General features: G+C 46.9%; 1 protein-coding gene across 1 annotated transcript in view; it reads left to right on the forward strand.

The window, feature by feature from the left end:
• Window positions 1-22867, forward strand: part of LOC144783390 (inter-alpha-trypsin inhibitor heavy chain H3-like) — a 584371-nt gene that overhangs the window by 273630 nt on the left and 287874 nt on the right. Inside the window, exon 13 of the mRNA XM_078662386.1 lies at window positions 14340-14479. Coding sequence (XP_078518512.1) covers window positions 14340-14479 — 140 coding nt within the window. The remainder of the gene's footprint in view (window positions 1-14339; window positions 14480-22867) is intronic.

Consider the following 22867-nt stretch of genomic DNA (forward strand, 5'->3'; position numbering starts at 1 on the left):
CCAAAGTAACACTTCCAAGCCTCCTGTTACTACTAGTAGTAATCCCCCAGGTGGTGGGATGCCCCCAAGAATTTGGGTGGATTTACTTTGGGAGTTCCTGGGGACTCTGGCCTAACCAGGTCCCCTAACTCAGATACTCTTGTCTGTGAGACTGGCATGGGGTTTGCCAACTTCACTGATTGTCCCAACACTTTGGACAAGTACAGACAGGAGCCCCTCATCAATGGACTGAAAGTTGAGGCCTATAGAGACACAGGGTCTAGCATCACCATGGTGACTGAAAGCCTAGTCCCCTCAAGGCAACTTATACCTGATGCCACATACCAGGTGACAAACATTGATGGAGTGAAGAAGAGTCATCCCATAGCCGTGGTAAATCTCAGCTGGGGAGGTGTCGCTGGCCCCAAGAGAGTGGCAGTGTCATCAAACTTGCCTGTAGATTGCCTACTGGGGAATGATTTAGAGATCTCAGCCTGGGCTGAGGTAGAACAAGAAACCCATTCTAAAATGGTAAATCATCCTGAACAGGTTAGGAGGGCTGTGCCAGGCTCAGCCCAATCCCAAATAGATTCCTTCCCTGAAAAGGTTAGCAGGGCTGTGATGGTAACAGCCCCTACCCAAACTGAGTCCCTTCCTGAAAAGGTTGGTGGGGTTGTGATGGCCACAGCCCAAACTCAGACTGATAATAGTGTTGTGAAGCCTGAAACTATGGATCACTCCACTCAAACAGAGAGCATTGAGGAGGAAGAGAAATCTCCCTCCCACCAGACTTTAGGAAAGGATCAGCCTCCTCAGGGAACTGATCTTACCCCTTGTGAAGAAACTGCCCCAGAGGTAGTCAGGCCTAGCCTGGCAGAGCCCCTGATGTCAGTGGACCCTTCCAAGGTGGGACCCAGTCTGGAGCAGGTAACCTGCCCCTCTCTACCCTGCCTCAGTCAGCCCAGGGCTGTGGAGGTCAGGAAGGCCAGTGGTGGACCCCAAAGGGCCCCCTGTCCAAAAGAACTCCCCAATCAGCAGATTAAGGGCACTGAAGCTAGTAGACCTAGCCAAGTGAAAATAAAACAAACTCCTGAGAGATCCCCCTTAAGATTAGTTAGGGACCTCCCACAGATGGACACTGTTGGGCACAGCCAAACCTGGGACCTAAGGGCCCCAAGCCTGACCTGTCCCTCCAGTTAGCCAAACAGAGGGACCCAGCCTCCAGCTTTAGGTAGCCAGACGTTGACCCTGAGAGCATACAGCAACTCAGTCATGGAAAGAAAGGCATGTATGGTGGATAGTGATTGGAGGAAGCTGAGCCCAAAATGAGTGGAGCCTCACTTCAGTACTCCATATCAGCACCAGCCTTTTTCTTTACCAAAACACACCACAGGTAGAGATTCTCTATGGTGGAGACCCTCAGATAACCTTAGGGTGAGGGATTGCTTAGTGGACCATGAGATAGGGGGTAACCATGCCAGTGCATGCACCTCCTCATATGGCCACTCAGGCAATATAGGCTTACCTGGTCAAGGATAGCCTTATCTCCTTTCGTTTGGGGGGGTTATGTAGGAAGGTGGGTATCTGACTATGGTTACCCCCAACTTTTTGCCTGGTGTTTTGCTGGTTTTTGACTTAGTTGGCCTGGGATCCTGCTATTCAGGACCCCAGGCTTCCTGCTCTCTCTGTTAAAATGGACTCCATGTAACCTAGGTACATATCTAATAGGATACTGAGTCACACTATCAGTCCCTGTACAGTATACCTTAGGTATCCAGGGCATAGGTGTACCCAGGGCCTACCAGGGGCTGAAGCATGTATTATGCCACCCCTGGCTGGCCATCCAAAACTGACACAAGTGGCTGCATGACAGCTGGGGCAAGGTGGTGTAAACACCCTTTGCTTTAGATATAGTATTCCTATATCTAACCCTAAAATGGACACATATATTCCTATCAGTCACTCCTATGGCAGGCCTTATCAATCCCGAAGGCAGAGTGCTTGGAATTATGTGAAATGGTGCTCTGGCATGAGCTGAGCCCGTTTGCAGCTTGCGGAACCAAGTCCTTATAGCTGTTCCATGATAACGCTATACCATATACTCTTAAGTGCATTATAATCCTCGCGGTTAAATGCTAACTTTGGCATAGCTTTATCAAAACATGTCGAGTAAGGTGTCATACGAATTGGAATACTAACCCTTCGCCAATTCTGGCGACGGGGTTAGCATTCCACCCTTCTAGAGGGACACGACATGTAGGTAACTGTAAACCCCGGTTAAAGTTAACTCAAGCCTCAGCATCACAAAATGGATGCTGCCACCACAGAGACAAGTCTGACCTCCTGCTGCTGGGAGTCCTTCCAGCGAGGGTGGCTTGGACAAAGGGTTTCCTGCCTTGGGAGGTGCTAGCACCGCCCCAGACAGGATTTTGTGTATTAGGTAGGGCCAGGCTGAAAGGAATGAGACATGCCTGGGGCACACAAGGTGCCCTGTGCATACACCGGTTCCAACCAGTTGCTGGGGCACTCCAGCCTCAGCTCTGGTGGGAAACTTGACAAAGGAAAGGGGGTGTAGCCACCCCCCTTCCTGGTCCCACCCAGGGGAGGGACCTAGTCGTAGTGCAGCCCCCTTTAGCCGGATAAAGGTAGGAGCTGGTCCCATTCCAGATTAGATTAATCTTGACAACCTTCCACAAAGAAACTCTTGAACTTCGACCTCCTGATCCATCAGAAGACTGAAGAATCTCCCCTATGGTCAGGGAGTGACCATCCTGCTCCGCAGGCACCATCAAGCTTCTGTGCGGTTTGCTGCAAAGTCCTTCCAGCCCGGAATCCGATGATCAGCTCGACAAGACCCAGACCTCCAGACCTCTCTGACCTCTACCCACATCCACAGCACAGCTGGGACCCGTGGGTGCGAGGAGCAACGTGGAGACCGCCATCTTGAAGAAACCTGCACGGCGCTTCCTGCACGACCCCTGAGGGTTCCTCAAGTGAGTGCATTGGGGACTGAGAAGCCCCACACCGACGCAGCTCCTGCACCAAAGACCAGCCCCCCAGCATCCCCGTGATCTGCGTGGGGCCCTTTTGCCTGGTTGCTGCACTTCCTGTTGTCTGGTCACTTGCTGGCTGGCTTGTGCCCTCTGAGACGACGACCCGAAGAATTTGACTCTGCTAGTCTGGTCCCCTGAGACTGGCCCTTGCTTCCTTGTAAAAGAGGAGCACCCCGGACCCTCCTGGTCCACACCAGACGCCATCTTTGTTCCACCGCGTGGCTTGCATTAGCCAAGGCCTGTTGTCCAGATCGACGATCCGACACCGCCAACAGGAGCAGACTACGTGGGACAGCTCGTGCCTCCAGCCTGGTTGTGAAGAGCAGCTCCTGGTCCTCGCAGCTACAGAGAGAAGCGACCCCTCCTTCACCTGAATGCGGCGACAGCATCTGGTTCCCTCCTGGTTCCAACACCGTCACTGGCTAGTGACCAAGACTCTGTCCCCTTCCTTTTCAGGACTTCCTTCTTCCGAGTTCCATCCTTGGAACCACCGGACTCCTCCATCTGGCTGCCTGCCAGCAACTTCTTGTTTCAGGCATCACCGGGATCAACGCAGCAAACCCGACACTACTTAAGCCCTATGCACCCGCAGCCTGTGGGTTAGGTAACTAAAGCTTCTAGGTCCTGAAGTCTGTGTTCACTCTCCTAGTGTCCAGGTCCACTGTTTTCCCTCCATCCAGCCGGGTTTGTCCGGAATCCGTAACTTTGTAAACTGTTGTATCCATAGACGTTGGTACACATCCCGCGTGAGAGTTTCCACTCTGCACGTGAGTCCCGTGGGCCTCCTTCTCCGTACTTACCTAGTTTGTAGCGTAGCCCCACCGATCCTCCAGCCTCTGGATCTTCTTACAATACTTTCTTTCCTCGCATTCCATTGTTTTGAGTATATGGTTTGTCGTGCCACTAAGGCACTTGTGTAAATATTGTGCAAACTCGTATTTCCTTTTTAGTACCGTCATGTGCTTAGCCCTCTGATATCATAAAGAGTTCAGAGGTGTTGTTATTAATAAATAGACTGTTTATTTTCATAACAACCTGTGTGGTGTCCTTTCATTTGGTGTTCAAGGGGTTATACTATGGTAAAACAGCTGGCTTCACATGCCAAAAGAGATTAGCCTAAAAGACTGCTTTTGTCCACGCTACTAGGATAGCTGGTCTATACGGTTGACTTTACAACCAATCACCATAAGGGTTGTTTGGACTGATACAAGGTGATCACTAGAACTAGTGAGCATCATATATCAGGCCAACTTCTCACACATGCCTAATAGGCATTGCACATAATGCCATGCTTTATGTCTGGTCTGTATCACAGGATGAAGAAGAGGTAGTTGAGGGGTGTGGTCCCTGTAAAGGGGGGCAAAACCATCGCCGCCGGCGAGGAGCGAGCGTTTCATTGTAACCCACTGCGGAGGTCTGGTGTGCCCAATAGTAGGTAAGCGAGCTGGGAGAGATGAAGGGCTAAAGAGTAGTGCCCTACAGATGGGAGGGCCAGACCACCACAGGAGCGACGAGTTTAAGTTTGGACGTGACTAAGCAGGGGCGACCAGAGCCCCAGACAAAGGCCCGTATCCCGGTGTCAATGAGGTCTGGGGCAGTTAGAGGCACTATGAAGGGTAGCATTCCCAATGTGTAGGTAAAGCACAGCAGTGTTACCATTCTTACCTCCTGCACTCTGCCTCACATGGAGAATCAAAGAAGGGACCATTTGTCAAAGTCCGATTCCATCTTTGCGATCGGGGCTGTCAGGTTATCCATGACCATTTGTTCCAGGCCTCTGTTAATCAGGACACCAGCTATTTGAGCCTTGAGGATTTCCATTGGAAGGGGTATCCTTGGATTGCCACCTTCTTGATGCCTAAGGAGAGCTGGAGGGCTTTGCTTTTATCCCAATTCACCTTGTATCCCGATAGGGCAGTGAAGTCTTTGATGACTTCTAGTATGCCGGTAAGGAGTGTGGGAGATCCTTGTGGGTAAAGAGAATGCCGTCAGCATTTAGGTACACTTTGAAAAGGCCTCCTCCAAAGGGTGTGCCCACTATGAGTAGCCATTGACAAATGGCAGAGACCAGGGTTCCATGGACAGAAAAAACATAAGGGGAGAGAGCGGGCAACACTGATGGATGCCTCTCCATATCTGAAAGGTATACGAGAGAAACCCTCCACAGTTGACCTGGGCCATGGGGCAGTAAATAAGTAAGCGCACCTTTGAGATAAACTGTTCTCCCAGGTGGAATCGTTTCATAGTGGCAAAGAGGTTGCAGGGTAGCGGAATTCGATGCAGTTGAATGATTTTTCTGCGTCTAGTGAGAGGGCTACCACATCCTCCGGTAGGTCCTTGGCGATCCATATAGTGTGAACCAGAGGCAAATCCTGGAGGAGCTGCCCTGACAAAGACTGACCTGTGTGTGTTAAATGAAGGAGGTGATGGGTGATTTTAATCTTCACATGGATAAACACAAAAACCCTAATACTACCTCCCTGTTTGAAATCAGGGCGGTGTGCAATTTGACACCGTCCATCACTGCTCCCACCCAACATTTGGGACATACTCTCAATCAGATTTTCTGCAGCACAGAATTAAAAACTGATCTGCTGCTTCCCGTCAAATGGTCCAACCATTTTCTTATCAACTTTAAGATACCTAATCCAGACCTTGGCTTCCCTCTCAGGCCTACTAGGAGAAAGCACAAATATAGATCTTTTCACAAAATATCTCTGCCTATGCTGGGTGAGGCTTTGGAATCATCAATTCCCATGCTGTGCGGTGATCTCAAATGCGATATCACCGCTCTAGAATGCTGGTTTAAGTCCAACCTGGAAAAATGCCGCTCCCCTGTCCTCACGGATCTCTAGGAGGGCTCTTCACTCCGCTCCTTAGTTTAATGAACCACTAAGAGCAAGTAAAAGGACCTGCAGGGTTCTAGTGAGAAAAAAGGTGTAAACACTATCTATTGGATCATAGGAAAATCTATAAAAGTGCACAGAAATCCCGCTACCTTCTGGTAAAAGAGGCTAAGATGAACTATCTATAAGCAAAGATGACACAGCTTAACATCTTTACTATAGTGAAATCCTTCACCTCTCCTGTGGCAACAAAGAAAGAATTCTTACAATCTGCAGAATAGACCCAGCAGGTTGCTCTGTCCCTCCATAATAAGATTACCTTAATTCAACAATCCTTCATGGAAACTATGGAAGAGAACATAGTGTCTGACAATCTCTGTCTTATAGGGCTGATTTTTGGCCGACCCCTACGTTAGTGGAGTTTCCTAACATACTATTACCCGACTCGCTTCACTATCTTAAAGGTCTTCCATCTGGCTATCCTAGTGATGACTACCTGGCTAAACTATTTGCCTCCCTTGCACCTACGATCAATACCACAGTTAACACGGTATTAAACTCCTCTCTCTCTTCTGGTAAAGTTCCACTCAGCCGGAAACAGGCGAAAATCCTTCAGCTATTAAAAGAACCTTCGGCCGACTATACTGATCCAGCCAACTATAGGCCAATATCTCTCCTTCCGGCTCTTTCTAAAGTTCTGGAAAAACATGTTAATAAAGTTATTCTAAACCATGCAGAGAGCCATAATCTGTTGCATCCTGCCCATTCGGCTTTTAGGGCTAACTTTAGCACTGAGACTGCCCTATTGGAAGTAACGGAGTACATTAGAGGAACACTGGATCAGGGTGGAAGGGCTGTCCTGATATTGCTCTATCTGTCTGCAGCATTTGATACTGTCCCGCACAAGAGACTAATTGACAGATTGAGGAATCTGGGAATCGGCGGGACAATATTGACCTCGCTTTCCTGAACGATAGAGCATCCCCTTTTTTCAGCCCCTATGCTAGCCATGGGGGTCGGAGTTCACCAGGGCTCCATTCTTAGCCCTACTATTTTTAATTTGTACTTGTCCCCCTGGCACACATAGCTGAGGCAAATGGTGCAAAGATCATATCCTACGCAGATTACATGCAACTGATGTTCACCTGCGAAAAATGATCAGACTTCAACTGTGTTAGTATCAGGGTTTGTCTCTCTAAGGTTTTTCAGTGGCTTGAGGTGAATCAGCTCAAATTCAACTCAGATAAATCCGAAATTGTGTTCTTTGGTGAACCTGCTGCCAGTAATTGGAAGACTTGGTGGACTGAAGAATATTCGCCACCGCACACCAAGCAGTCAATTGTATGAAACCTCACAGTGTTGGTGGATAAAGACTTGTTCATGAAGTCCCAGGTTTAAGCATTAGTGGGCACCTGCTTCGGCATCCTGCGTATGCTGAAAAGATTCCTTCCTCTTTTGGCACTAGAGTCTATGAAAATAGTGGTCCAATGCCTTGGTGACATCAAGACTGGACTACGCAAATGTTTTGTATCTGGGCCTTCCCTGTTACCTTGTACAGCGTTTACAGGTAGTTCAAAATGCCACAGCCAGGGCGATCCTCCAACCCAAACAAAGGTCTTCAATGTCCCCCATTCCTAAAACACTTCATTGGTTGAGACTGAAGGGGAGCATCAAATTTAAAGCTCTCATTGTCTTTTTTAAGGCTTACCACGGGAAAGGAGCTGGCTACGTTTGTAGAAGAGTCATTCATTACATCCCGGCTCGTTCTCTAAGATCTTCCTCCTACAACTGCGGCTTTTCAAAATGTACCGATGTTCTCCATGGTTTCCCCTAACTGCTTATCTGTTAGCACCGGGACACTCTTTCCGAGTAGCTGTTTGGCACTTAACAAATGCATTTCATTCATTCGTTCATTTATGACATTGCTCAGGAGTGCTACCAAGATGCTGACAAGGATTGTAATATCTCACTTTATCTCACTTTAGGAGGAATATGGGGCAATAGCTGCTGCACAGTAACGGGTCTCTCCCCAGTTTGGGCAGGACCGTGATCACCACTCTGTTAGACCGAGGTCCCAAGGAGCCCGTTCGTTCCACATCTTGCAAGGCAGCATGTAGGGTATCGATTGCCTCCTCTTCTGACCATTTATAGAATTCTGTGGGGAATTCGTCCTCGCCTGGGGCCTTGTGGAAGGGCAGCTTGGAGATGGCTGCTGTGACCTCCTCCCTACTGATGTCCCCTGCTAAAAGCTCCCTGCCCTTGTCCGTCTAACGAGGGAGGTCAACTCTCTCAAGGAACGTGGATACCCGCTCTACGCTGGCCGGCACCTATAGGTTGCAAAGCTGTTTGTAAAATGATGCAAATTATTTGATGATGTCTTGGGGTCGATTGAGAATCCCCATCTGCAGATTGGATAACGGGAATGACCTCCTGTTGTCTCAGTTGTGCCACTAGCAGGTGGCCCGATTTCTCCCCCTGCTCATAGTGCCTCTCTTTTAGACGCTGGTGGGCGTATTCGGCTTTGGAGGTGAAGAGACCATTAAGGGCCATGCAGGCTTTTTCTAGATGGCGACGGTTTGGTATGGAGGGATGTGAGGAATAAAGGCAGGTGAGGGAGGCAATTTGGCCCTCTAGCTCAATTTGCCGAAGGTACACCTGTTTGTTGGCCACTGCTCTCGTCAGTTGCCCATGGATGGTTGCCTTTGTGGCCAGCCTTAGTATTCTGCGGGAGTCTACGGATGCCTTATAGTCTGCTAGGTAGGCGGATAGGTGGGCCCGTAGCTTTGTCTTGTCCTGGGGTGAACGGCTTCTCTGCACTTTCAGGCGCCATGGTGTTCAATCCGGGGAGACAAAACCCAGGTTGAGATACAGCAGAACAGATGAGTGTTTGGAGAGAGCAGCATCCAAGATATAGGAGTCCCCAACGAGCACAATTGTGGACTGAGAAATGAGGAAGTAATAAAGTCTGGTTCAGGTACCATGGACCGAGGTCAGGAAGGTGTATTCCCTGTCTGACGGGTGTTAGAGGCGCCAGTGATCCATGAGGCCATGGTACGAGATGATATCTCCTAGCAGGGCTCTGCCTGCATCGTTCCCCCTGTCCAAGGGTCCCATCCTAACTAGCACCGCATTGCAGGCAAAATTCCTGTCTCGTCCAATGATGTGCCTTGATGCTCCAATATCGACGAGCAGGTGGTTCAGGTGAAGGCAGAAGGGGTGTTTGGTCCCTGTCGGGCATACACTGAGCCTACACATATAGGAATCTGCCTCCACTCTCAGCTTGGAAAATATGTATCTGCCATCCTGATCGGACCACAACAGCGATTTACAGAGAACTATCCCACACTGCATTTTTCGTGGTCTATGCTGAGACACTGCTGTGGAACACTGTGCCCACCCAGTCACAGTGTAGCTTGTTGTATTCTAGGGCATACAGGTGCGTCTCCTGTAAGAGGGCCACATCAGCTTTCTTTGCCTGGAGATAGGAGAGCACCTTCTTCCATTTAATATAATGCACAAGGCCATTGACATTCCATAAAAGGACATGTGGAGCGTGGGCAGTGGGCCAGGGGTCTGTGGGGCATCTAGCTGCTTGCAAAGGGGGCGTAGGAAGGGAGAACCATGGTATGCTAGGGGGTGAGGTAGGGATGTGTGCCGGGGTGCAGAAACTGTATAACTGTATAGACTGGAGGGTGATGTGGGCAGGGCAGGGAGTCTGGATGGGGCAGGTAGGGGAACGGGTGGGAGGAGGAAGGTGAGGATGGGTTTTGGGCTAGATGGAGGCTCAGTAGGGGAGGGAGTGGGGGATAGGGAAGGAAGGGAGAAAAAGACAAAAGGAAAAAGAAAGGGGTTAGAGGGAGAAGGTGAGGGGGGATGAGGAGTGAATGGACAAGGGGGAGGGGATGTAGGTAAAGTGACTACTGGTAGGCAAATGTCAGTGCTGAGCATGAGCTGGCAAGGAGCACCAAGAGCCATGTTAGAATGGGGCAGTGGAGAGGGTGAGAGTAATATAGGGAGACATGTGGGGTAGATTGAATGTAAGGAATGTGGCGCTAGGGACTTTGAGCTATACGCTGTGGGTCTAAGTTCACAGGCTGTGATGCACCAAGGGGGGGCCTTTGGTAGGCAGGGCAAACCAGGAGGAGCACTATTGCATCGGTGCAATTGTGACAAGAAATGGTATCACAGTTATGTGAGGGGCAGAGAGCAGGCACTGGAGTCTGTCAGAGGGAGCAGGGGTGGTAGGGCATCCCCGAATGTACATCTAATGGGAAGAAGGAAATGGGGAGCCCGGACAGATGGACAACTAGGAACCTGGGGATCCATCAACCCCATCTGGTGGTGATTGGCACCCATGCTGGCGTAGTGCACTTGGTGACGTAGTGCACTTGGTGAGTAATGGTAGATGTGGAAGCGAGGGACAAAGGGTCAGAGCCTTATCGTAGGCCAAGGAGCATGAGAGCAGGAGGCCTCCATCTGGGCCCCGGGAGGCTCTCTGGGGTGGGTCTGGGTGAGTAAGTGGGCATGCCAATGATTGGGGGTAAGCCCAGGTCACGAGAAAGAAGGAGTAGAGGAGGAGGACATCTAGGCCTTGAGTGGGTATGAATAAGATGGAGCATAAAAGAGATATGCATATCCAAGTCCCTCAAAGTCTAGGGAGTGTGTCATCAGCCTCGCTCGGGGTCACAGTCACTGCCAGGCCGCAGGAGGCATGGAACTGTGAAGGACAATGCAATGGGAGCACTGAGACGGAGATAGCATGGGCCATTCCCAGCCACAGGTCCCTTGCTACTGCTCACCCGTGCTTGATGGTCATTGGAGGTGTCAGCCTAGGAGGAGGAGAAAAGGGGTCTGGAGTTGGTCGGCCTGCAACGTGCAACACACCTAGCAGATAAAATACATGCATACGGCAATCGAACAATGAGAAGATAAACATTGAAATATACAAAGAAAGTCTATAAATGACGTAAGCCGATACTCAGCCATCCATCTTCCTCCACCTCCCACCCACCCCGCGCTGCTTTCCTCCCAACAGGTTTATAAGCCTGTTGGTGGTGATCTCCTTGGCCAGGGGTCCACAACAAACCCCCACATTTAAGTAAAGTATGCCCTGGGGAGGTGGTGGTGCCCGGGGCAGTGTGGAGGCTCAATCCCTCCACACTACATTTAAAACAACAGCCCGGGAAGGTAGCATTCCCCGACGCTGTGGGGGGGCCATGTGCCCCTGGCCCTAATGATTTAAGCCCTGGGGAGGTAGTGGTCCCAGGGCTTTGTCGGGGAGCTCAAGTCCCTTACACTTTCATTTATAATAAATGCAGCCATTATAAAAGCAAAAAATAATACAACATAGCAATGAAAGCAAACACCAAGCAAAAAATAAATACTAATACATTTTATATTATAAAAGATCTGGGCAGCCTGTAATAACATATGTAAACAGTTTAATTAAAGGGCTATGTGATTAATCAAGGCACATTAAATGCTTGGAAATCCCTACTGCCCTAAATGTTTCATTGTCAAGCATCTATTTCAAAAAAATAAATGACTACATGTAATTTACCAAGTCTGTAGGTTTGGTGAATGACATTAAAAACATTTTAGCTAGCTAAAAACAGGATAAAAAGAGTAAAAAGGCAGCTCATAAAATTCAAGTCATATAGCATGTTTTACATAATCAGGGAGTTTTAAGCACGCTACTCACCCGTGAGGTTTTTCAAGGTGCTGGTGGGGGAGCAGCTGCGGTCAGTCGAAGAGCCAGGTCTTGCGGGTCCTCTTGAAGATGTTTAGGAGGGGGTCGGGGGGGGCTAAATCTGATGTCGATTGGTAGCTCGTTCCTGGTCTTGGCCGCGATGTAGAAGGTTTTTCCACCTGTTCTTGCTCTGCAGATGCTCAGGGGTTCTGCTAGGGCGAAGTTTGCGGATCGGAGGTTCAGCTTGGGTACATGGAAGAAGATTCTGTCATTGAGATACTGGGGTCCGGTGTTGTGGAGGCATTTGTAGGCGTAGGTAAGTATCTTGAAAGTTACTCTCTTCTCAACGGGGAGCCAGTGGAGGTTATGCAGGTGTTGGGTTGTGTGTTTGTGTCGCGGGATGCTGAGGACTAGTCTAGCTGCGGTATTCATGTAGCTTTCATGGCTCTGGAAAAAAGGAAGTTGTCCACCCACGACTGTGTGTTTACCTTCTGGGTGTCCTTGAACGTTACCCTGTTCTTTTCTGGGGTCAGACCAAACTTTTTGACTGATCATTCCCTCATGTGTGGGTATGACCTTGCCACATCCCCCTGTAGTGTTTAGAGCCTATCCCTCCCAGCTGCTGGGAAAAGTTCCGACAAGAGTGAACCCAAATACATGGAGTGGGCCCCTCTCATCCCAAGGCAGTCGGCCATTTGCCAATGTCATCCCCCTCTGTGTACATGGAAAATATTCACTTGGGAAGTTTGGGAGCAATCCCATAACCCCTGGACATCTCGGAATCATCGTCATTGTCCCTGCCACCATTTCATCTCTATTGTTCCCTTGCCTACTTCTTCACAGTTTGGGCCAACTTCCTCCAGAGACATGAAAGCTATTCGAGCCTACAGCTGTAAAAAAAGAAGCTCCCCTGCTTCCCCTAACTGGAATCATGTACCTAGTTCTGGAAGCGATGGAGGAGCTATCATCATCATCCTCCGCCTGGAGGTCATTGGAGGAGTCACCCTACACTTCACTTTCTGGATATGTCTGTGTCCAGGCCTTAAGGGATCTAATTAACTCTGCCTTCCTAATCTGATTGTGAGCAGGTATCCCCCTAGACCTACACTGAACCCTAAGGTGAGCCACAGTATCCATTGTTTTGGGTCACATACACTTTACAAAGCAGTAATAGATAACATTTGAAAAATCTAAAATATCGATTAAAAATCAGTTTAGTAAAAGAGTAAAAAATCTAAAGTTTTGCTCTAAGTCAATTTAGAGGATTTTTACATATCTTATATTAATTTACTGTATGGTGTAATTTAAACACAAGTATGTATCCTTACCGCTGACCACCAAATGTTAGAAAGTGGATGATGAGTAGTGCCTTGCCACTAGAAATAAGGCCACAAACAAAATAAAAGGGCCAATCAAGGTCTCAATAAACGATTCCCTTGCTCAACCCTTGGTAGCTGGCAATGAGCAGGCAGGCATAACTTTGGAGACAGGTGAGTAAAGCATTTAAAACACCAATGCATTAAATAAGTAAGAACAACACACAACAAAAATATAACTCAAATTTATAAAAATAGGTCATGTTTTAATGAACAAATAGACACCAAATTGACAAAAATCCAATGTAAGGAATCCAATATGTATTTTTAAAGAATACACACTTTCTAGTGCTTCAAAACCTACAGCGCCAAATTAGGACATTTGCTTACACTTCACTGGAACAAAGCCAAAGTTTGAGGCTGACAGCCATGAAACCCAGGTAGGCTACACTAAGCAGAAGACCTGAGTTGAAATTTCACCTTTGCAGTCAGTCGTTTTTCTGGAGCGTTTCCTCTCAATGTCGAGCAAGGCTCATCTTCAGGCATGATTCATGTTGATTTTGTCGGCTTGGTTTTCTACAAGGCCCCAGTCAAAACCTGGAAGTCTGGAGCTCCAGAGCCTTCAGTGGGATGAACCTAAATTGCAGATCGTGTCCAGTGGCGTAATGAAAGTTGAGGGGGCCACCCACATGGAGGGGCCCGCTCCATATTTAACCTTGAGCTATTGGGCCTGGGTACTGTGCTGATTGGGCACCTGCAGCTCAGGGGCCCCCACGCACCACGGGGACTCTGGGGGCCTGTGTTAAACCCGTGACCGGGTCGCAGTTCTGCATTTTGCAGCTCACATAGAAAGAGGGAAAAGCATCTTAGGATTGTCTCAGCTGTCCCTTCGTGCACAAAACCAATCCTGCTTACAACACAGGCATCCTTGTACCATGGTGCAAGGGTGCCTGTTTTGGTGCTAGGCTGCCAAAACAGGGCCAGCGCAGGGGGAAAGCACAGGTATGTGCTGCATTGGATAACTATGGCCCATTCCTACCCAAGGTAACATGCTGCACTGTGCTGTGGCAATAATTTCAGAAGTATGCCCTAAAATATTAAATGTTTTTCCAGCACATATTTCAGGGAAGATTTTATCTCTTATAATTTAGGTGCTTAAACAATGCACTATTGTTATAATAATCATAGCCTTTATCTTGATTTGGATGAATAACACTCATTTGTGGTGCTTAGCATTGAGAAACACCTGCCTGGGTATTTTCTTTTTCAAGCAGCTCATATCACACCTATTGTGCTGGTCAGTTAATTTTACAAATTCACAATGATTATTTCAGCAGACATTCCATGTGCTTATAACAAACCTTAACTTTATTTATTAGACCTGTAACAACATGTTTGTGACTTCAGAATGACAATCTCACTACCTTTTAAATAGTTTTTTTTGCTTTCTTTACAGGCTAACACTTCCATGGCATTTCCTGAAAAAATAAATATTGCAGAACGAGAGGAAGCACAAAAACAGCAAGAATACATTTTTGGAGACTTCACTGAGAGACTGTGGGCCTATCTTACTATCCAGCAGCTCCTGGAAAAAAAGTAAATTACCGTATAGCCAAATATTTCTTACAATTAGCTTTTTTTATTTTTTTGAAACTGAGATATATGAACATGGCATCTATTTTCATCAAGAATACTTCAGAAAAACAAAGGGAAATGCATGTCCTTATTTAAGAAAAATAAACAGTGATTAACGATATCCTTGAGGGATATAGTATGTTACAACATGTGTTATTACCAAGCGTGGCATTACATCGCAAGTCGTTGCGCTGGACCTACTCCAGTTAGCGCAACAACAGGGATGATGTTGGATTTAAAATCCAACACATTCCCTGGTGTTGCACGCCACCTAGTGCAAGTCATTGAAATGTCTTGCGATGTAATGCCATGCATGGTAACAATGCGGTTGTTGTAAAGACTGTGTTGTTACCTACCTGTGTGGTATTGACAGCTTTGTAAACACTGTTTCCCATCCTTGAGTTATGCACTTCTGTGGCACTGACATCTATGGAGGTGAGTCTTGCTTATATAAGAATACTATTGCATGTTCTTTTGTTTTGTCTTGATACATTTTTTGATTGCTTCATGGGTTTCTGAGTGCTAGGACTCAATAGTAGACTTATGCAATCAGAACATATGAGTTTCTTTGCAGGCCATGTTGGAGAATGGTCCAGGGTTGTTCTTGACTGTGCCTGACTCTAACATGGATGGCACTACACTCCCACATCTCACCTCTGAGCTGGAACTCCTTATCACTGCAATGACAACTTCTCCATTGCATTATATCCATTAAAGAGGGTGCAAATTGTAACTCTCTCTGATTGCCTAGCTATCAATGATGTTAGCCTGAAAGGGGCAGTAGACCACCATCCCTGTGAATGTATTACCGAATGGATTTTTAAAGTAGCCCAAGTTTCTTAAAAAAACCAAAAATAAATGGCAGTGGTTCCCAGGACTACTCCTGGCTATCCCTGAAGCTACCACCATGCCTCACAGATTGTAAGGAGTCCAAGGGGGACCCTTTCAAATTTGCAAATCAGTTACCACTCCAACACAAAAATCTGAAATTTAACAATAGCTTGAGACTAGAACTACGGTCATGACCCATTAATACATTAGATACCAATTCAGAATTTAGAAGGGATGCCCATGGCACACTCCTTCAAAATTGCAAATCGTTACCATTTTCTAGGCTCTTGGATTTTGAGGTATGGAAGGTTTTTGACTGTTAAAACATTTGTACTTCTGACTCCAGATGCCTATTTAGACTAATGTGCGTGAGTCATAAATTCCCTACACCTTGACACTTTCACTCAGTGTAGGAAAGTGGGTTAATAGTTAAAAGTTGGAAGCCCCACTCAAAAAATTAACTCAATCTTTGTCAATGTAAGCTGTGCTTAATTAACCTTCTGTTAGCTTGGAACAAAAGCAGTCCGGCTTAACTTAGAGGCAATGTGTAAAGTAGTTATGCAGCACTCAAACAGTAATAATGGGAAATCACAACATAAGAAAAATTCCAAACCTATTTAGGAAAATAGAGTCAATTTAAATAAATAAAAATACACTATAAATAGCACCCAGAAGCACAAACAACCACTGGAGGTTATCTTCTGGTTGTTCTGGACTGGGTCAAAGTCGCAAGTTCAGGCTGACCATGATGAAGCAGATATCAGATGAAGAGACCATGAAGAGACCATGTTTGTCCCACTGTAGAGTTTACCTTCTCAAGCCCAAGTCCATGTGAGGAGCTGTATGTGGAGTTTTGCTTTGGTGGGGGACGCAGCGAGATCCATGTCCGCATGTTATATGGTTCCCACTAAAGAAAGTAGGACTGCTTATTGGGATAACACTACTTCAGACTGTCCATTCATATCTTCATATCATCAGAAAGTGTTGGCCCAATTCTTAGCAAGCTCGGAGTGCCTCACCCAAACCCCTATCCTTCCTGGGGTGGCAGATAATTTTGACAACCTCGAGCATGACACTCCGATCCCCAAGGGAATTATGGAAACAGATCTTACCCCTTCCGTTGTTTTCTTATGCATACCAATGGTAAACACAAGAGAGATATAAATAAAGGTTTTACTACATTTATTGAAACAATTGTAGTCTTGCATAGAGAGAATGAACTGCAATTATTAATCATATAAAACAAAGCAATGTTACCCGCATGATGACCATGGTGACAAGAATAAACAATCCAACCATGACAATCTGATTACTGTATATTTTATCCTATCACTACCCCTACTCTGAGAGCATAGTGGGTGTACCCTCTTCTCATTCTCTTAGGCTAGCCTGAACTCCACCTAGATAACAGGGAATCAACTTGAATTGTAACTGCAAATCCTTCTCTGCAGGATGGAAGATCAGGGTCAGCACACCTGCATTTCAAACACAGGATTTGTTCCAGGACATTCAGGACTATCTGTGTTCCTAGCTTTGAGCGGAGTAGACTGGTTACACAGCGAGGAAGACTTTCAAAAAACACATGTACAGTGTATTCTCAGAATAATATTGTAAAAGCAAAACATGTAAACATAACATTAGTAAAACACTGTCTGCTAAAACATGCACAATATAAAACTAAAATGAAGACCCAAAGTGGAGAAGGTCGGGAGTCATGGATGGTCGATGTGGTGGAGTGAACAGCCGGTCTTCACTGTAGCTTCCAGGTGGTGGTCAAAACGTACTGTCACAGTTTATGTGGCCTGTTGTGGCTGACGTAAATATCACTGGTAGCTGCAGGTTCATTTCGGCAGGCATTCCACGAATTGTGGTTTTTGGCATGAAAAATCTGCTTCACCGGGGCAAGGAGCACAAAACTCTGTATTTCATCTGGAGTTCAGGAGAAGTACACTATGGTGGAGAAGTGTGGCTCACTGGTTAGAGGCGGCAGACCCGTAAGCAGAGAGCGGCCCGGGACCAGGGTTCGATTCCCGACGCGGCAGGGTCGTGGACCAGGGTCAGCGGACTCGATAATTCTCGCCTCGGTGTCTACTCTAGTCAGAAACCACACTCGGCAACTCTGGGCATCAGCTTGCCTCATCTTCACAACGGCCCCCCCAGACCGCCGGGGATGCTTGGTCGCACCTTAGAGATACCCATCAGGGACCATCTCTCAGGGTGAGCCAGGACGGGTTCCCCAGCGGTCGTAGCGTGGAGATACTCCTCCGGGAGTCGATTCCTAGCGCTATATAAACCCACAATTAAATTAAATTAAATTAAATATGGTACAATCCAAGGGTCCAGGACTTTGTGGGGGGCACCTCTTGTAGATCTGGACTTATGGCCACAGAGGTTACCCCAGGCGGAAAGCATTTTCAGGTAGGTCCAGTTGGTCCTGATTAGGTGGGCATTTGCAGGGAGCTTTTTGAAAGAAGCTTGTTGTGCTTGTGTAGCTCAAACATGAGGCCAGCCAACAGACCCTTGACATCACTACAGGCTTTACATGGGAGAAATGCCTGGCCTACTCCCAAAATTGTTTTAGGTCAGTTCTTCCCCTGAGTTTGGCTCTGAACTGTCATGGGAGACCAAAGCAAAGGCAGGTCTGTTGTCAGGTTATTTTGTCTGTACTGCAGGCATGGTCCTTTGAAGTGTAATCAGGTACTTCTCCTCCCCAGCCATTCTATCAGGAAGACCACTCCCTTGATACCCAGGTCTCTTTTGTTCCCAATTCTGTTAGGAACACCTCAGGAGAGCCATTCACAGACATGTGAATGTGACCCTGGACACTGGCATAATGACACATTTGGTTAAGGCAGAAGAATTCAAACTTACTGAAAAATTGGCATTTTCAATATAGTAACTTACAATCTGACATTATCATTAAAGAGGATTTTAAATTGCAATTCAGGTGAGTGCAAACTGTAGTTACGATGTAATGAGTGTAATACAGTAAGCCAGTGTTATTCTACAGGAAAGATAGCATTACAACTTTAGGAGTTTTTCACAGCCACTACATGTAAAACTGAAGTACACAATTCCTACTTTATAAATACGATTCACCTGCCCTTTGAGGCTTCAGGTCATACCTTAGGGGGAATTATAACTGCTGAAATGGAAGGTGTAGGTCTGGAAAAATATTTATTTTGTCAGGTCGAAAATGTGGTTTAAAACTGCACTACTGTCTGCAGTGTTTCACAGTGCTACTTTAGTGGGAGACACAATGAGTCCTGCAGCCTTCTTGTAGCATTTAATGTAGAGTCCCAGGGTACAGGTAATACCATGTAGTAGGGACTTAAAAGTAAATGAAATGTGCCAATTGTGTGTTACCATGTTTAAGGGAGAGAGCACAAGCACTTTACGACAAGTTAACAAGGATAAAGTGCACAGGGCCATATTGCCAACAATAATTAGTTCAGCAAAAGTCGACAAGTGAAGGCAAAAAGAAAGTCTAGGCAAATACCAAACCAGGAATGACAGGTCTAACAAACATCACCATAGCTGAAAAAGGGGAGTTCACATAACTAAGACAAAAAAAACTAGAAAGACTACCGGCTTTGGTGTGATCTGTTCCAGGCTGACGTTTCATTGAAACATCCATTTCCTGTAGAAAGGTAGACCATCACAACAGTTTGTTGATTGTCATCCCTCATCAGCCTCAGACACCTGAGGGCTTCATTGTCTCCCTGAACCAAAATGTTTGGTCTCCTAATCTTCAATGCCAAAACCACTGCATCTGACTCCAATTTAATGTACTCAATCCTTGTACCTGTGGAAGTAGCCTCCTGCTGATGAAGGTTGCAGATTGGTCCATTAAGTGATGTCAGTCTCTTTGTTGCCATCGGTTCAGAATAGGGGAAAGAACAACTCTTGCGAATGGCGCATCTTGCTCCTTGGAAGATAGGGGGTCAGGGAAGGGCTCGCTCTCCTCCTCCTCACCACCACCAGGAGCATGGTTATTTGAGACTCCTTGAAGTGGGCTTGAGGTGGCTCCCATATAATACCCTACAGTCTTGCTAGATGTCTTGATGCCGACCAGGTCGGTGACCTTCCCGGTCCACTCTCTGACCTTATGCGGTCCGGTCCACCGGTTCTTAAAGGCTCAGTGCTCCACATGTGCCATGACCACTTTTTTTAGACAGGTTGATACTCTACCACAGAGACCTTCCGATGTACCAGTGCTTCATCACTTCCTGGCTCGAGTCCAGGTTCTCAGTGGCCTCTTTCCAGAGGCTCTTCATCTCAGACCAGGGGGCCAACATGCAGTTCCCTACATCCTGAGAAAGGTTATTGGGCGATCACTCTTACACCTCCTTGAGAGGTCCATGCACATGGTGGCTAAACCGAAGAAGAAATATACTAAATCCCACTCCTTTCTTCGGAACCTTCCTGTAGGCAAAGAGAAGGAATGGCAAGTGGACTTTCCACACACTTCACATGGGGTCTGGTTGGCCCAACGGTCTGTGGTTGGTATGGAGAGTTGAATTTGTATGTGCCCCACTCTCCTCCCACATAGACTTCAGACAAGAAGACATGAAGCTGATACCCCAGTCAGACACAGCCTTCTTTGGAAAACCCACATGGGCAAATTTCCACATCAGTGCCCTGGCTATTGTGGATGGAGTCACTGCCTTAGAGAAATAGACTCAGGTTACCATGTGTCACAATCCACCAAGACTGGGGTGAAACCGTTGCCTATGGCAAACTTGGGGTCCAGAGTACCAATAATGTCTTTACCTACTGTCTCAAAGATGTTTTTACCAATAGGAATGGAAGCAGGGAGGCCTTGTGCTTTGCTCCAAACTATCCACTGGCTTGGCAGGTTACACAGGATTTGCTGAATACACACAACTACATTCTCATCTTAGACCAATAGAAGAGGGTTACCAGTTGCTCAAAGACTTTCACCTCCCCCAGATATCCTGCTGAGGTATATCATGAGCCATATCCAGTAAGAAGTAGTACTAGGGGGAAACATGGCGGCCGCAGGCTAGAGCGGTGCGCACGTCTCTGTGAGCAGCCGATCCGGAGCCTGCAATGTTGCCTCTGTGATTCGATCTGAGCGGGGGAGAGTGAGAGTTGGCTTTCCCGGGAGCATTTCAGGAGCTTTTTGGGGGTTTTTTCCGTCGCTTTTTGGCAGCTTCGTGCCCGGAGAACCAGCGAGGAGCGGGGCGGAGCCCTTCCCGTTTACCTGCCTGTGACCTGCCGGCGAGGAGCGGGGCTCGCACTGAGGGTTTCGTGCTCGGGGTCAGAAAACGGAGCGGAGCAGAGCCTTTCCCGTTTGCCGGTATTTCTGGTATTTCCCGGCTTTTAGACGTGTCATGCTGTGTCCTGTCTTTCTGCATCGAGAGCTACAAGATTGACGGGCTGAAGTGCTGATTTAGCATTCTTCTTGGTGACTTCCCGTATTTACAAGCTTGTTTTTTGTTTCCTTGTGGATGTGCCCACCGGCAAAATTCGTTCAGCCGTTCCCTGCGTCCCGTTTATGTTGGGGGCGCGCTGCTGCGGGAATCAGACGCAGTCGTGCAGCCGCAGCACGGAGGGTGCACACAGTGTACACGGTGGTGGTGAGCGGTGGGGGGAGCAGGAAGTATCAGAGCAACCCGATTGTGAGAAGGGGGCACACAGGACGGTCCATAAGGTGCTGGATGGTGAGAGAGCAGTGGGGGCTGAGAGAAAGCTGGTCGAGCTGGAGGTTCAAGGCAACATCGACGCTCAAACAAGTAAGGTGGAATCAATTGATGCTAAGGGGGTTGTGAAAAGTGCCTGCAACACCGATTCTTACAGGGGGTTACAAGGGAGAGTAACAAGGAGTAAGGCAAGAACCTTAGTAAACGAACTACAGGGCCCAGGTTGCACCTGGGACGAGGTTCAGAGGAAAGCACAGGAGCTAAAAAAAAATCTGAATTAGCTATAAACACAAGTAAAAAACATCAAAAAAACAAGAATAAGAGTAAACCCAAGAGCAAAAGCTTAAAAGCCCCAGGGGATATAACTCCATCATTACGCTCTTACTTCAGAGCCTTACCCCAAGTGTTGCAGATCACGCAGATCACGCAAGATATGGCAGCAACTGCTATGGACAGCAATATGCAACCGCAGAGCAAGCCTGATTCACTATCAATTTCAGTCGCTGCGCCATCAAATGTGGGGGATGGGCCCGAAGCTCCAGATACCTCTCTCACACCAGCAGTCTCAAAAAACCCAACAGAGAAGGGCAATCACAGTGCAGTATCTTTAGAGGAACTGCCCTTGGCCGCATCAGCTGGAAGGGGGGCGGAACAAAATGCAGCTCTTGGTTTCGGAAAATCGCTCGAGGCTATAGTCTCCTCCATTGCAACAATGCGAGAAGAGATCAGGCAAGAATTTGCAGTCTCCAAATTAAATCAAAATGAAATAAGAGCTACTTGCGAGGAACTAGGGCATAAGGTCGATGGCCTTTTTGAAAGGACAGAGACTCTAGAAAGCTCTGTAGGATATTTAACCACTAACTTGGAGTCTGCCAGGTCAAAAATACATAGCCTCCAAAGAGATGGCGAGAATATGAAAGAACGAATAGAAGTTTTGGAGAACTTTTCCAGACGTAACAACATTCGATTGTTAAAGATTCCGGAGGGGAAAGAGAGCGGAGACCTTAAGGGATTTATAATAAAACTATTAAAGGAAACACTTAATCTGGAGGAGACGTTCGAAGATCTCAATAAAGACATTGAGCGGATACATAGAGATCCCTTTCGCTTGAACCCTGCAAGGACTAAACCTAGAAAAGTTCTAATTAATTTCTTGACGTATGCTCTTAAATTTTGCTCTGAAAGCAGGCACAATAAAAGGCCCTGACTTTTCTTTTGAGATCCGCTCTGACCTATCAAAAGCCACACTGGACAGGCAGTGGGAATTGGGTCAGCGTATGGAAAGATTCAGGTCATACGGGGCCACAGTGCAGATGAGATTTCCTGCATTTCTTCGCATCATGTACAATAATAAGATGCATAACGTTCGTACCATACAGGATGCAGATGAGCTGTTAGATTCCATCCGAGATCATGCTCAAGCTCAAGCCCATGACCAGGCTCACTCTCACAAAACTTAGGAGGAAATAGAAATAAAAGTAATCAAATAAAACTAGATATCGATGTAGATAAGATAGTTGGATCTTCCCGATCTTTCCGAGAAAAGATTGGAGAACCTAAAATAAGGGTTAAACGAATAAAACAAAATAAATGGGGGAAAAAAAAAAGAGGGGGAATGATCACATAGGTGGAAGCGATAGCATAAAATAACGGAAAAAAAACCCCATATATATATATATATAAAACTTCACTTATTATATAGACATACTTCAGAAGTATACTGGGAGACCAACCCAACCCACAAAAAAAAAAAATATATATAGTGGAGATAAAATAAAGAAGAGTATCCCCCAAAAAAAAAAACAAGAAAAAAGAGAGAAAGGGAGAAAAAAAACACAAAAAAACAAAAGAA

Source organism: Lissotriton helveticus, chromosome 9 (genome assembly GCF_964261635.1).
Source record: "Lissotriton helveticus chromosome 9, aLisHel1.1, whole genome shotgun sequence".
Classification (NCBI taxonomy): domain Eukaryota; kingdom Metazoa; phylum Chordata; class Amphibia; order Caudata; family Salamandridae; genus Lissotriton; species Lissotriton helveticus.